Source organism: Cydia amplana, chromosome 1, assembly GCF_948474715.1.
Source record: "Cydia amplana chromosome 1, ilCydAmpl1.1, whole genome shotgun sequence".
NCBI lineage: Eukaryota > Metazoa > Arthropoda > Insecta > Lepidoptera > Tortricidae > Cydia > Cydia amplana.
The window spans coordinates 25,427,146-25,439,417 of NC_086069.1; the positions used below are offsets into that span (position 1 = coordinate 25,427,146).

Consider the following 12,272-nt stretch of genomic DNA (forward strand, 5'->3'; position numbering starts at 1 on the left):
GAAAATAAATATTTATAAACAGCTTTGATAAATAAATATGAAGGAGTTTGATTTTATATTATAACTTTATAATATTATCGAAAATGTTTTTATTATAACGCCTGTAGAATTAATAACAACAATAAATGCGAAAGTCAGCTTTTAGGATTACTTTCTCTTAAGGAACTTAGTTTATTCTTAATCGGCAACGTCATTGCTCGGCAATAATAAAAGGTGTATTTAATCACTTTAGGTGCAATGAAACCACCGGCGCGCTCATTCTTTCTTCCGAGAATAAAATATAACACTATAATAGGTAAATTCAGGCGTTCGGTAGGCCGTTGCCATGGCAAGTGTGTACCTACTCTTGACATTAGCGCAACTATCAGACTTCTAAACTACACTTCTTATAAAAAATAAAAAGGCTTACATTATTCGCATCAAACAATAAAATACTCACTCCTGGCGGTCTAGCATGAGTTGCGTTCTCGCGCGCGAGTCCATACTTGAAGTCGCGCCAGATGTATGGGGGTCGCGCGCGAGAACGCAACTCATGCTAGACCGCCTGATCCGCTATCATCATAATTCATCATCATCAACCAGCAACACCAGCGATTGTTAATAATTTAACAGTTAATAGGGAGCGTGCATGAACCGTTAGGAGGCAGCACAGGAGCCGTCAGATTTTGGCACGAGGCGAGGCGTAAATGTAAAGTTTATGCTTCCGATGTAGCCCGCAAGATGGCAGAACCTACTATGCACAAGAAAACGTACGAGAACCGTAGATGGCAGCCATGGGCAGCACTAGCTTTGGCGTGAAGTGTCAATGTAGGTATGTACATGTATATGTTTCTGATTCAGGCCACAAGATGGCAGACCCTCCAACGTGCATGGTCCATCCGGCTTATCCAGGGCTTAATCCGTCCATCTTCTTAATCTCTTAATAGAGAGGTGAATGAAGTAAAATAAAAATGTAGGTATATCTTAGCATTTTTATTAAAAGCAGAACACAGTAACATAATATAGGCAAATATTTCTACAGTCTTAAATAAAATATCTGCTAAACAATACAACAAACCTATTCCATCTAAGGCATCTAAGCCCATTACAATTGACCATGATCTGAATCCTCAGCCTCGGAAGCATCGCCGCTCGGCATTTTGGACCGTTTGCTAGTCTTGCTGCTGCCACTCGGCGCGTGACTCCGCAGACTGTGTTCGCTCTCTGCGGTTGAAGCGCTGCGGTCTCCCGAGCCGGGCCCGCTGCGGTCTCCCGAGCCGGGCCCGCTGCGCGACGTGCGGGTGCCCGTGCCGCTGTGCGAGCGGTCCGTGGTGCCAGGCCTGCTAGTGGCGCTGGGGGATCGTGATTCTGCCTGGAGTTTAGAAAATATACAAATTAAACCTTGTACCCAAGCTGCTTTTATTAAGTTCTGCGGGCCTGTGATGTACGGGTAATAATGGTCCCTAATATTCCCGGAATTTAAGAATAGGCACTAGAACGAGCAATTTCTGAGTTTTCCCCTTTACCAAGGTTGCACAGGTATTTGTTTTAGGTACAATACAAATGTTGTTAATTATCGGGAACAGAAAAGACCTAGGTACTTTATTAGAGATACTATTAGGAATGAAAAAGAAAACTAAACTACATTATAGGTAGGTACTTTGATAGCTAAACGGATTCAAGATAAAACCGTAAAGCAAACATGCCATAAAACTTACCAGCGCCCTCTCGACTTCCTCGTCCAACAACTTGGCCTCGTGTTCCGAGAGAAGTTGCGCCTTCAAGCAATCCCTGGCCATCTCCACCACACCTTCTAAATCCTTCTCGGGGGCTTGTACGCCGCAATCTGAAGTTTGTACAGTGGAAAGTAAAACCTTAGTAACGAGATCGAAATATTCCGAGAGGTTGAGTCTTCAAGCAAGGGATACCTAAAGTCAATATCCTGAGAGGAAAATGGGGACTACATTTGTATGAAGAAGCGGTCACCCACTATCCTCTTAATTTACCTTTGATATCCGCAACCACTTCATGTATTTGTATCTGGTCTATGGACGTCGCGGTGAGCGGTTGACCGTCTTCCGTCAGAGCGTTGACGAGGGAAGCCATGGTTTCATTAGTAGCTGCAATACGTTACAAAATTATTTTTAGGGGATGGGTTAGGTTTGTAATAGTCATGCTTATACATAGATCATGTACATGCTTGAGTCCTCGCCACGTTGTTAGATAGCAGCGCACCACTAGGAAGTAGTGTAACTAGCCTGATAATCTAATACGATTTTCATGAAAGTATAGTAGGTTTACTATACATAAAAGCTTTAGCAGCCATTAAAAAATCTTTTAGGAATTTGCTATACGAAAAAGCAGTAACCACTTTGAGTTTTCCAATGGCTATTGTGTTATGAGGCAGAGATGTCTATTACCTATATCAGCGATATCAGTTGTAAGCAACAGCGCGGCTAGCGCAGGCCCGAGCCGTTGCCGCAACGGCTGTTGTTTCCCCGAGACGTCTTTCAGCGCGTCTTCGAGCTGGCCCATCACTTCGTGACCGCCACTGCCTTCTAACGTCTCTACCTGTAGGTCAAGACGAAAAGTTTCTTATCAAAAAAATCATTTTGATACAAGCTTATATCACTGACTGTACTTTTCATTCAACAGGCAATACAACTAATAGTCGTCGAGACAATTTAAACAGACCCAAACAAAATTAGGTTGCGTTGTTTTGTAACATAGTTCGTATGGCCACCTCCTGTGTCCATAATGAGATCAGCTCGATGCTCAATCGAATACTGGGAAGTTGGTCTAATTTAGCTTGCAAGATTTGACCACATTTTGAAACGTTGCAAGTTAAATAGAAGAGTTTGAACAGTTTGGAATGTCAACCTTTCTAGTCACTATGGATGGACCAATATAAAGCCTCTTGCCTAATATATATTATAAAAATAATACTTCTCGTAACTCTACGTCACCTTGTATACCAATATATACCTAACACGCACACGAATTCTGCCTAGCATTATTTAACCTTTTGGACGCCAATGACCGATATATACGCACCGTAGGTTCAACACCAAAGACCGATTAATCGGTCACAGACCACAGAGCAACATAAACCTACGTGCATATGCATAAAATTCAATTTCAGTTTTGACACTTCGGTGACGTGATGTCAGCGTGACAGCTTTTGTGTTTGACACGGCGTCGAAAAGGTTATAATATACATACATGTTGCCGCAGCAGTTTGTCAGCCAACGCGGCGAGGGTGTCGTAGGCCCGGACCTGCTTCTTGTACTGGCTGGGGTCGCCTCCATGTTTCGAAAGCCATTTCTTCACCATCATGTCCACCACTTCGTAGCGAGATTTGGCTCTGACGATAGAAACAAAGATATACTTGGTCAACCAGATCTTGACAGTAGAAAAAGGCGGCAAATTTGAAAATTGTAGGCGCGAAGGGATATCGTCCCATAGAAAATTTGAATTTCGCGCCTTTTTTTACTGACAAGATTTGGTTAACCAGCTATAGTACAAATACCCACGGGCCACGTTAACATCTTAATGCTTTTTTAACAACAGTCAGTAAAAAATAACATGTGAAAACTAAATCGATTGAAGCAAAGGGGATTTGGCACCATCATCGCTGATAATATATCTCTCCCAGACTCTTATTGCATCGAGGGAAGGGGAATTGTGGTCACCTTGTGGACAATAAGGATGCGAGTGGCACAGAGCGGGACGGGGAGACAGTTAACGTGTCTGTAGTTGTTGTAATTTGTAGCTGTGTGGGTGATTACCATTGCCCGCTGTCTCCCATCACCCGGATCTTCCCTAAGTGGAAGTTTTACAAATAGTCGAAGAAAAAAGACCCGAATTATCTCTATACCGTCCACGAGCACCGTATTTGCGAGACGACAACATGCAACACGATCTGCTAAATTATACAACGTTATCAACGAACATCTAGACATCTATCCCACTACATTATATGAGTGTAAGAGTAGGGTAATAAAATGGTTAAAATCTAAGACCTACTTATAAAGAGAAGACTTAATAAAATAGCATAGAATAGAATGAAAATAAAAACAAACATACATAAATATTTAAACAAAGCAGAAACACATACACACACACACACACACACACACACACACACACACACACACACACAGAGAGAGATAGAGACACACACACACAGACGCGAGAGTATTCCTTGTATAAACTTACTTTTAATTACTCACTGTTTATAAGTCATGTACTTACTTATGATTAAAAATTGTTAACCCTCTGTGGAAGAGCGGTTGTCTCTTAATACAGGTATCTTGAATACTTATAAAGAGGCACCAGCATGGATATTGAAATGTTACTGAATAAACTTTTTTTTTTTTTTTTTTTCTCAACTACACCTGTTAGGCTCTTCCACTCAAATTACAGATATAAGCAAGCGCGTACAGCAACTACATATTGCCCTTGAGCGATCCCTGTTGCATGTCGTCGATGATTCAGTGATGATCCACGTACCCTGACAGCACTTCGGGCAGCACAGCAGTCAGGTCCCGCATCAGCTGCGTGGCGTCGTCTCTGGACGCGTGAAGCGTGTCCAGCGCGTCGTAAAGCAGCTTCATGATGTTCACGTCGTAGGGGGCATCAGCTGATGCGGTCGATATGTCTCTGAACATGAAATTTAGCAGTTGGTAGTCGGAACATAACATAAAACGTGTTTTAAAGGCCGTTGGGCAAAATTTCAAACTGGCAGATTGTGATACAGTACACAACTTTATGTTGATAGATCAAGGCATCGATGTACAATTAATTACTTAGTGTAAGGCCTGAGTGGACGCTCGAAGCGGAGCGTTCGGCGGGGCGTGCAGCGTGGCGTCAGGGTCACGCGTGATGTAAGCAGCGTGCACTAAGGTGTGACTAAGGCCGCTCCTATACGCTTGCATTTGTTTAACATGCACGCCGCACGCCCCGCCCCGCTGCACGCCCAACTCGAGCGTCCACTCAGGCCTTAGTGTTATGTAGGTATTGGATGAAACAAACCATCATCATTCTGCAGACGATTTCTCTGACTTGATAAGGAAGGAGAAACTAGTTGCAGTACACTTACATGGGGAAGTACTTCTTCCTGGGCGTGGCTATAGATCGGGGCGCCATGAACAGGTAGATTTGTTCCCGTCTATCCGGCGGCGGGTCGCCGGACGGCAGAGGCGGGCGCGGAGACAACGGCTTTAGACGCAGAGCTTGGATCTCGGCGCGGAGTGTCTTGTTGTATTATGTGAAATTTGTATTAAAAATGTTGACGGTTGGTACGATATCAATTAAAATTACGAGGATTTTATTATATTTACAAACTAAGGATTTTAACATACTAACAGCATGATTTGCTGCAACGAAATACATCTTTATCTGGTCCGTTTTCTGGCCTTCTTCTAAATTTTATAAAATTTGATTTACTTCCAAATATTTATTAATTATATAAAGCTTCTTTCTGCTTACTGCGGCAGCTCGTAATGGCAGAATGTACTCGTAGTATAATAATAGGAAGGTGTGGTTTTTCAGTGTTATTCAATATACTTAAAATATGTTAGAAGGATTTTACCTGGATCTGTTCGAGCTGCTGCGCGCGCACTATGCGCAAACGCACCACATCGCGCTGGTACACCCCGGGCTCGTAGTCACCGGCCATTTGACCCGCGCCCCGTGGAGGCTAAGCACAAATATTAGTGTAAGGCCTGAGTGAACGCTCGAGTTGGGCGTGCAGCGGGGCGGGGCCTGCGGCGTGCATGTTAAACAAATGCAAGCGTATGGTAGCGGCCTTAGTGCACGCTGCTCAAAATACTTGTGAGCCCGACGCCCCGCTGCACGCCCCGCCGAACGCTCCGCTTCGAGCGTCCACTCAGGCCTTACACTTATAGAGTGTTATTCTGTGTCATGACATGGCCCAATGAGGTTAAATATTTATGAACTGTGAAGAAGCATTCGACCAACGTATTGCTTACGAAAACGTTATTCTTTGGATTTTTCCATAAATGAGCTGGAAGCAGTTGCTTGGTTTTTAAGCCAAGCCATGGATATCACAAGGTTGAAATCGGCTTCTTAGCATCTTCAGAAGTAAAAAAAGATCTGTTAGTTACGAAGTGGAATGGTCCTGAAGAGACATGTCCTGAAATTATCTTTAAATTTAAAACATAAATATGATAAATGATAAAACACCTTACCTTTTGGTACAGCACATTGCTCTGCAACGCTGCCGCTTTTCGCAGACGGTCCGAGTATTCGTTCATCACCGTTAGATAATTTTTCTCCAGGTTGCTGTGACGGTCCTACAAACAAAGTAGGTACCTACATCATTGTAGCCATCGTCATCATTGTAATATTCATATATTAAAAACAAAAGTGCTGACACGAGTTATGAGTGTGAACCACCAGCAAAACTGTCTTTCGTAGGCCGAAATATATATGCGACAGTGTTAAGAGTGCATGCTATACATGTATTGGTGAACTAGTTTGTGAAAGGACTGTCTAATTTCAAACATAGACAGAGATAATCATACTAGCTTTTTCATACACTAGTACTAGCACCCAAAAGAAAAGGATGACTAATATAGTTCTATTTGTTCTTATTTACTGCCAATTTGGTTTGACCAACTATAGTTTGTCTTACTTACCCTCCAATTCCTCAGCTGCTGCAGAACCTGAGTGATGGTCCCCAACGTAGCACTGAATTTGTGCCTCCTGGCCATCTGGCGCAGCAGGTCATCTAGCGTCTTGTCCACTTTGCGTGGTTTACCCAACTTGTGCGTGAGAACCTCGCGCATCTCGGCCCTCATGGCTTCCGCTTGGGACTCCATGGCTTTCATGTCGATGTTCATGCGGAATAGATGTGTGCGGTTCACTCTAAAAATATTTAGTTTCAAATTTTGTTGTAATAAGAATAAGAAACCATTTATTGCCACACACAAAACAGATAGGTTAATTACAAAATAAGTATCAAAAAATTGACATGTGCGGCAAAAGGAACGGGCTCAGCATACGCGTCAGCCATTTCATCACAAATTGCCTGCGCAGCGCTGATTTTCAGTCCGTCCCCTTCACTGAATCACATAGATATGACTGTATGAGGGTTAAGGGATTTTTTTTTACCAGTGATAGCTTGTATGTACCTACACCCAAAGCATAAAACAAAAAACAACTACAAAGATAAACAAAAAGTTAAATTAAAATAAGTATTATTTTTACAGTTTGCAAGAATTCATATAATCAAAAATACTTTTTAACATTTCCAAAAGAAAAACAAAAACAGAAGTAATGAACTAATGTGTCAAGCATAGTTAAAATACTAGCTTTGTACCTTACTTCTGTAGTTAGATCTCAATCTGTTTAGTATTCCGCCTTCATGCTATACTAACTTATTTGAGGTAGCGAGGCTACTGGCCGGCGACATAAAAGGGTGTAGAAAAAAACAATAGCTGCCAACTTTAGTGTCACCATCACGCGAAGGAGTAACATATCCTAATATTCATAATTACAATCTAAAACCGAGAAAACCTATTCACCGTGTAACCAGGAAGCAGCAATCTACCTACCGCAGAGGCCTCTGCCAGCCGCAGAAGGAAAACCCACCGGTAAGCTCAGTTATAATAATAATAAATAATAATAATAAGTTACTCTCCCATAAGTTAGTATAGTAGGTACACCAAAAAATACAGTCCATTTGCTCATTGGCTTTACGCCACACAATCCTCAAAGCTCCAAGAAATATAATAACGCGCGAAAGCATCATTTTATTTCATTTCATTTATTCCTTTATAAAACATAGTTTTACACGTCTATTCGGTACAAATGCAATAGATAGAGTCACTCACTTCTGCCTCTGCCTCTGCAGCTTGATCTCGTCCTGTAGCTCCAACACCCTATTCCTCAGCCTCATGAGAGTGGCTTCGGGAAACACGACAGTATTGGACAGGCCCTCAGGAGTCGAGCAGCCTTGAAGAGCAGCAGCCCTGATCTGGTCGTAGCGGAGGATCACCACTTGGTCGACTTCGTTCATGCAGCTTTGTTTTTCCAACTGTACAACAATAGTTATTTGTACAACAAGAGATCAAAGTTTGATATTTCTTCGAGTGCTTATTTTGAGTCCCGTGCAAGCGAAAGATTCTATACTAGATTCACGAGCGTAGCGAGTGAATCTAATTTAGAATCTTGAGCGTAGTAAGGGACTCAAAAGCGCACGAGATGTAAATAACTTTGATCTCGTGTAGTTCACAAAACTTTTCACCTCAGCAGTGAGAACATATTAGAGAACCCGAAAAATGTACTCCTTCGTCATCACTTACCTATTCACTCATGTTTTCTTAAGATGTACCAACAATTAAGTTTTCACCTCAGAAGCTCGAACAAGGGTACTTTGCTACTTAAAAACCGTGAGCAAAATCGCATTTTGCTCACTGAGTGAGCAAAATAGCATTTTGCTCATTTTGTCTCACTCAGTGAGCAAAATGCGATTTTGCTCACTGTTTTTAAGTAGCAAAGTACCCTTGTTTGAGCTGCTGAGGTGAAAAATATATTCTGCTGTTATAATTTTTACTACCTAACTCTCAAGCGGAGTCTTAAGAAATACACATGCTGGATATTCCGCATCGAATTTTAATTAAAGCGGAAGTGTTTCATTTTCAAATATCCACGAATCCGGAACATCCCTAATCCCCAGAACCTGCTACTGACTATATGTGTGTATACCATAAACTCTCTCAGTTCGCTCTTCCTTTTATCTAGCTGCACAGATAGCTTGCGCTTCACTTTGTTGTGGGCGTCGATGTCCTTTCGCAGTATTTCCACTAAGTGGTCCTGCTCTATCATGTCTTGTTCATGCCTGTGTCTGCAATAAGCACAAATAAAGCTGTTTAACTCGTGCCAAGAGAAATAAGATTAAGGTAACTAAATTTGAATAAAGTTTTCAATAAAGTAACCGGTAACATAATATCAAGTCCTGGCGTGTAGGGCACAAAATGTACTGACTTTATATCAAGTCAATGGTGGCGAAAAGGTAAAGAACCTAGGCATTTACATAGGTATGTATCTTATACCGAGGATATTGGACTTTCTCCACGTCATAAATTGTCACTAAGCAACGAAGGTTAAAGAATCTCTCATCAGCTTAGTAAAGCCATTTTGGTGATTGTACCTGGTGGTCCTCAGTTCATAGGTCTTCTCGTACATATCTGGGTCGCAGCCCTCGGGGCACACGTTGGGGTCCAGTCGGATGGGTCCGATGTCGCGGCTGTCCAAACTGCCCTCGTCATCCTCCTCGCTTGAGGACGACGACTCAGATTCCGATTCGGATTCTGTATTATTAAAGAAAACTCGTTGAAATTATACCTAGGTACGATATCTATATATAAACTTCCGCTGTCTTACGAAATCAATGCAATAGTTCCTGATATATAGATCTTTTTATTCCAGACAAGCTTTTTATTCCAAAGGATCGCAGAAGTAATTAAAAATAGAATGAAAGGTAAATGAAAGCGTAAATTGTAATACTAATTAATCTTTAAACAAAATATACCTACATGACGGTTTTCAATAAGTAGGGAAGGCCGCTAGAAGCTTATTGTTGATGGTATTCGTCTTGATTTCATACAATAAGAGAGAGATTGAGAGGGAGAAATAGGAACATTAGGTATTATTAGTAGAGATGCAACGGATAGTTGTTTGGCCGGATACCGGATACCGGATATTCGGCCTAAATACTGGCCGAATATCCGGTATCCGGCCGCCGGATATTCGGCCGGCGGAACTATACCTATATTTTGAGTTTTGCAGGTGCGCGTCGTGCAGGTTTCGACCTGTTTCGTAGTGAACGTTCGCGCGGACACATTTCTAGGATCGTAACGAGTTTTATCATGTCATTAAGTAGTAAGTTCGTTTATAGTTACAAGTGCGCGCGCGTATTTTTGTGTAAACAAATAAGTGTATTGTGTGACATTGGTTACGTACTTATTCATTTCTATCTACTGTGTCGTTAGCATTATGCAGCTGTTTTTTAGATTCCTGTTTTTACCCCAAAATATGTTAAATTTACTATCCGGTATCCGGCCGGATACTAAAATAGCGGCCGGATATGCCGGATACCGGATAGTAACCGGATATCCGGTGCATCTCTAATTATTAGGTATCGGCTCAGGATGTTTTAAATCAGGTAAAGCAACTCACCATCATCACCCCTATCCCGCGGCGGACGATACTTCTTCTTGAAGATTCTTCTCAGAAAATCTGCGAACTTATTATCCTGGACCAGTTTCTTGAACTGCCTCTGTAGCTCTTGGCAGAGTACATCTAGGTTCTCCTTCTCGGCAAAATGCTCTTCTATACGTTGCTCGCAATCCTTTATCATTTCCTGGACGGCACGTACCTAACGTGTGTAAGTTAATTTGCATCAAGGATTAATATTTTAAGCGTATTATAACAATGATAAATGTCATCATTGCTAGGCGTTAATACAGAACGGGAGTGATTGAACAATTAAAGTCGAGCGGCGCATTAGTTGAATTTGTCTAGAAAAACTATCTCATGAACATTAATACCCAGAATTTTCGGGGCGCTTACCAACTGTTGTAGTGAATTCTTTCTGTATTGATATGCATGTATGATATATGATGTATACGGTAATTCTCTAAATGAAAACTCAAATTCGTCGACGTATTTTTCCACGCGTAACTGCGCGAAAGATGTTATTGCATCTTTTTATAGAGGGTTTTGGACAAATGCTCACCTGCATCAGTTTAACGTAGACCCTCTCAGCCAACCTATCCTCATGTGCCTCAAACCGGTTGAGCACATTCATCTCCCTGTGGAGCTGGCACAATGTCAGCTCCAGGAGTTGGTTCTTTTCCTGGACCCTGATTCGTTCGCGCTGCAGCTGTCTTAGACGAGAGTCGTACTTCTGGACAGCGGCCTCTGCGTCTGCGAGCAGCATATCTTGCTCGTACAGGTGCCTGATAGAATTGGGATGCTGAATTCAGTTAATGGGGGCAATACTCTATTTCTTGTCGCTTTCCGCGACCACGAAATTGATGTTTAATATGAATATATTAATCAAACAAAAAAAGGAATAGGAATCTATATAATGATGTTTAGGTATCGATGGCAATGAGTGACAAAGAAAAGTTGATAGATGCCAAAACACACGGAAATTAATATTCTTATATAACCACAATTCAAGTTGTAAACCTTTCGATGCGCCTTTCCCTTATTTCCACCTCCATCGGTGTAGACTCCATATCTTGTCTTGCTTTCAACAGTTCCCAAGATGCTGCGAGAGGGCGTGATTCTGTAAAAAATTGTAATTGATTTAATTTACCGAGATGGGTTCTGCTAATGATTTTGAACTTTAGACAGGCACGTACGAAATTTTCTGCGATTGGTAATAATTTCAAGTTTTAATGTAGCCTTCCATTCGAGAAAGGTCCTTATATGCTTCATGTGCAATAAGGACCTTTTTATAAGAATTTCGGTTGGAATTTCAGGTACAAAGAATCTTATTGCACTTGAATCAAAATGACCCTTGGATATGTGTGATATAAGTTCTAATTTATTATGATATTCGTGTATATTGCGGATAGGCTTTTGACACAAGAGAACGCCACTCTTCTCTATTCTTCGCCACTTCACGCCAGTTGGGTACCTACCTACTCCGAGGGCGGACGGGTCTTTTAGGGCTTCGTCACTCTAGCGGTATCTCTGGGACGCTCGGATGGACGTTTTCCACATATGCTTTTTTTACAGCTCGATCCTCTCCCACCCTCTCCAGGTGACTGAGCCAGCGAAGTCGTGTAGCTTTAAACTCGACAATTTTTTTTAAATACAAATGAATGAAATATATAAATTGAACTTACCGGAAAGAGGAATGAATCTGGCAACTCTTGGCTGACGAATTCGAGGTTGCGGGTAGGTTAAGGAGGGACCTATTGACATAGCTCTAGACTTGGTCCTTTCTCTGGCTGCGGGGAGTTTTACTTCTGGTTTTACCTACAAGTGACATGTCCAGTTAAAAACAAGGATATGACATTTATTCACATTCAAAAGAACAGAAAGTAGTTAATCGGCCAGATGCTTGGACCTTTTCGCTTAAAAAAGGGAAAAAGGATTACTACTAATGAAACTTGCCAATCTTTTTGATTTAAACTTGTTGCAAAACTTAGAAATCTTAGATCTACGTCAAGCAAAGATGGTGACGTTTGGATCGGGTAGTTCGAAAAGTCTGTCAAGTTCGGATGGTCGAAAAAGTTCGGACGATGAAG

At 41.7% G+C, this 12,272-nt stretch overlaps 1 protein-coding gene across 1 annotated transcript in view; it reads right to left on the bottom strand.

Annotated features, from left to right (window-relative positions):
• Nucleotides 1–1,084: 1,084 nt before the first annotated feature.
• Nucleotides 1,085–12,272, bottom strand: part of LOC134650213 (cilia- and flagella-associated protein 44) — a 29,467-nt gene continuing 18,279 nt past the window's right edge. The window contains exons 26-42 of the mRNA XM_063505195.1: nucleotides 11,868–12,000; nucleotides 11,203–11,302; nucleotides 10,745–10,967; nucleotides 10,186–10,384; nucleotides 9,158–9,317; nucleotides 8,713–8,851; nucleotides 7,839–8,041; nucleotides 6,642–6,870; nucleotides 6,192–6,296; nucleotides 5,573–5,680; nucleotides 5,081–5,235; nucleotides 4,492–4,641; nucleotides 3,202–3,343; nucleotides 2,400–2,550; nucleotides 1,986–2,099; nucleotides 1,698–1,825; nucleotides 1,085–1,351 (exon numbers count right to left, since the gene is read on the bottom strand). Coding sequence (XP_063361265.1) covers nucleotides 1,085–1,351; nucleotides 1,698–1,825; nucleotides 1,986–2,099; nucleotides 2,400–2,550; nucleotides 3,202–3,343; nucleotides 4,492–4,641; nucleotides 5,081–5,235; nucleotides 5,573–5,680; nucleotides 6,192–6,296; nucleotides 6,642–6,870; nucleotides 7,839–8,041; nucleotides 8,713–8,851; nucleotides 9,158–9,317; nucleotides 10,186–10,384; nucleotides 10,745–10,967; nucleotides 11,203–11,302; nucleotides 11,868–12,000 — 2,706 coding nt within the window. The remainder of the gene's footprint in view (nucleotides 1,352–1,697; nucleotides 1,826–1,985; nucleotides 2,100–2,399; nucleotides 2,551–3,201; nucleotides 3,344–4,491; nucleotides 4,642–5,080; nucleotides 5,236–5,572; nucleotides 5,681–6,191; nucleotides 6,297–6,641; nucleotides 6,871–7,838; nucleotides 8,042–8,712; nucleotides 8,852–9,157; nucleotides 9,318–10,185; nucleotides 10,385–10,744; nucleotides 10,968–11,202; nucleotides 11,303–11,867; nucleotides 12,001–12,272) is intronic.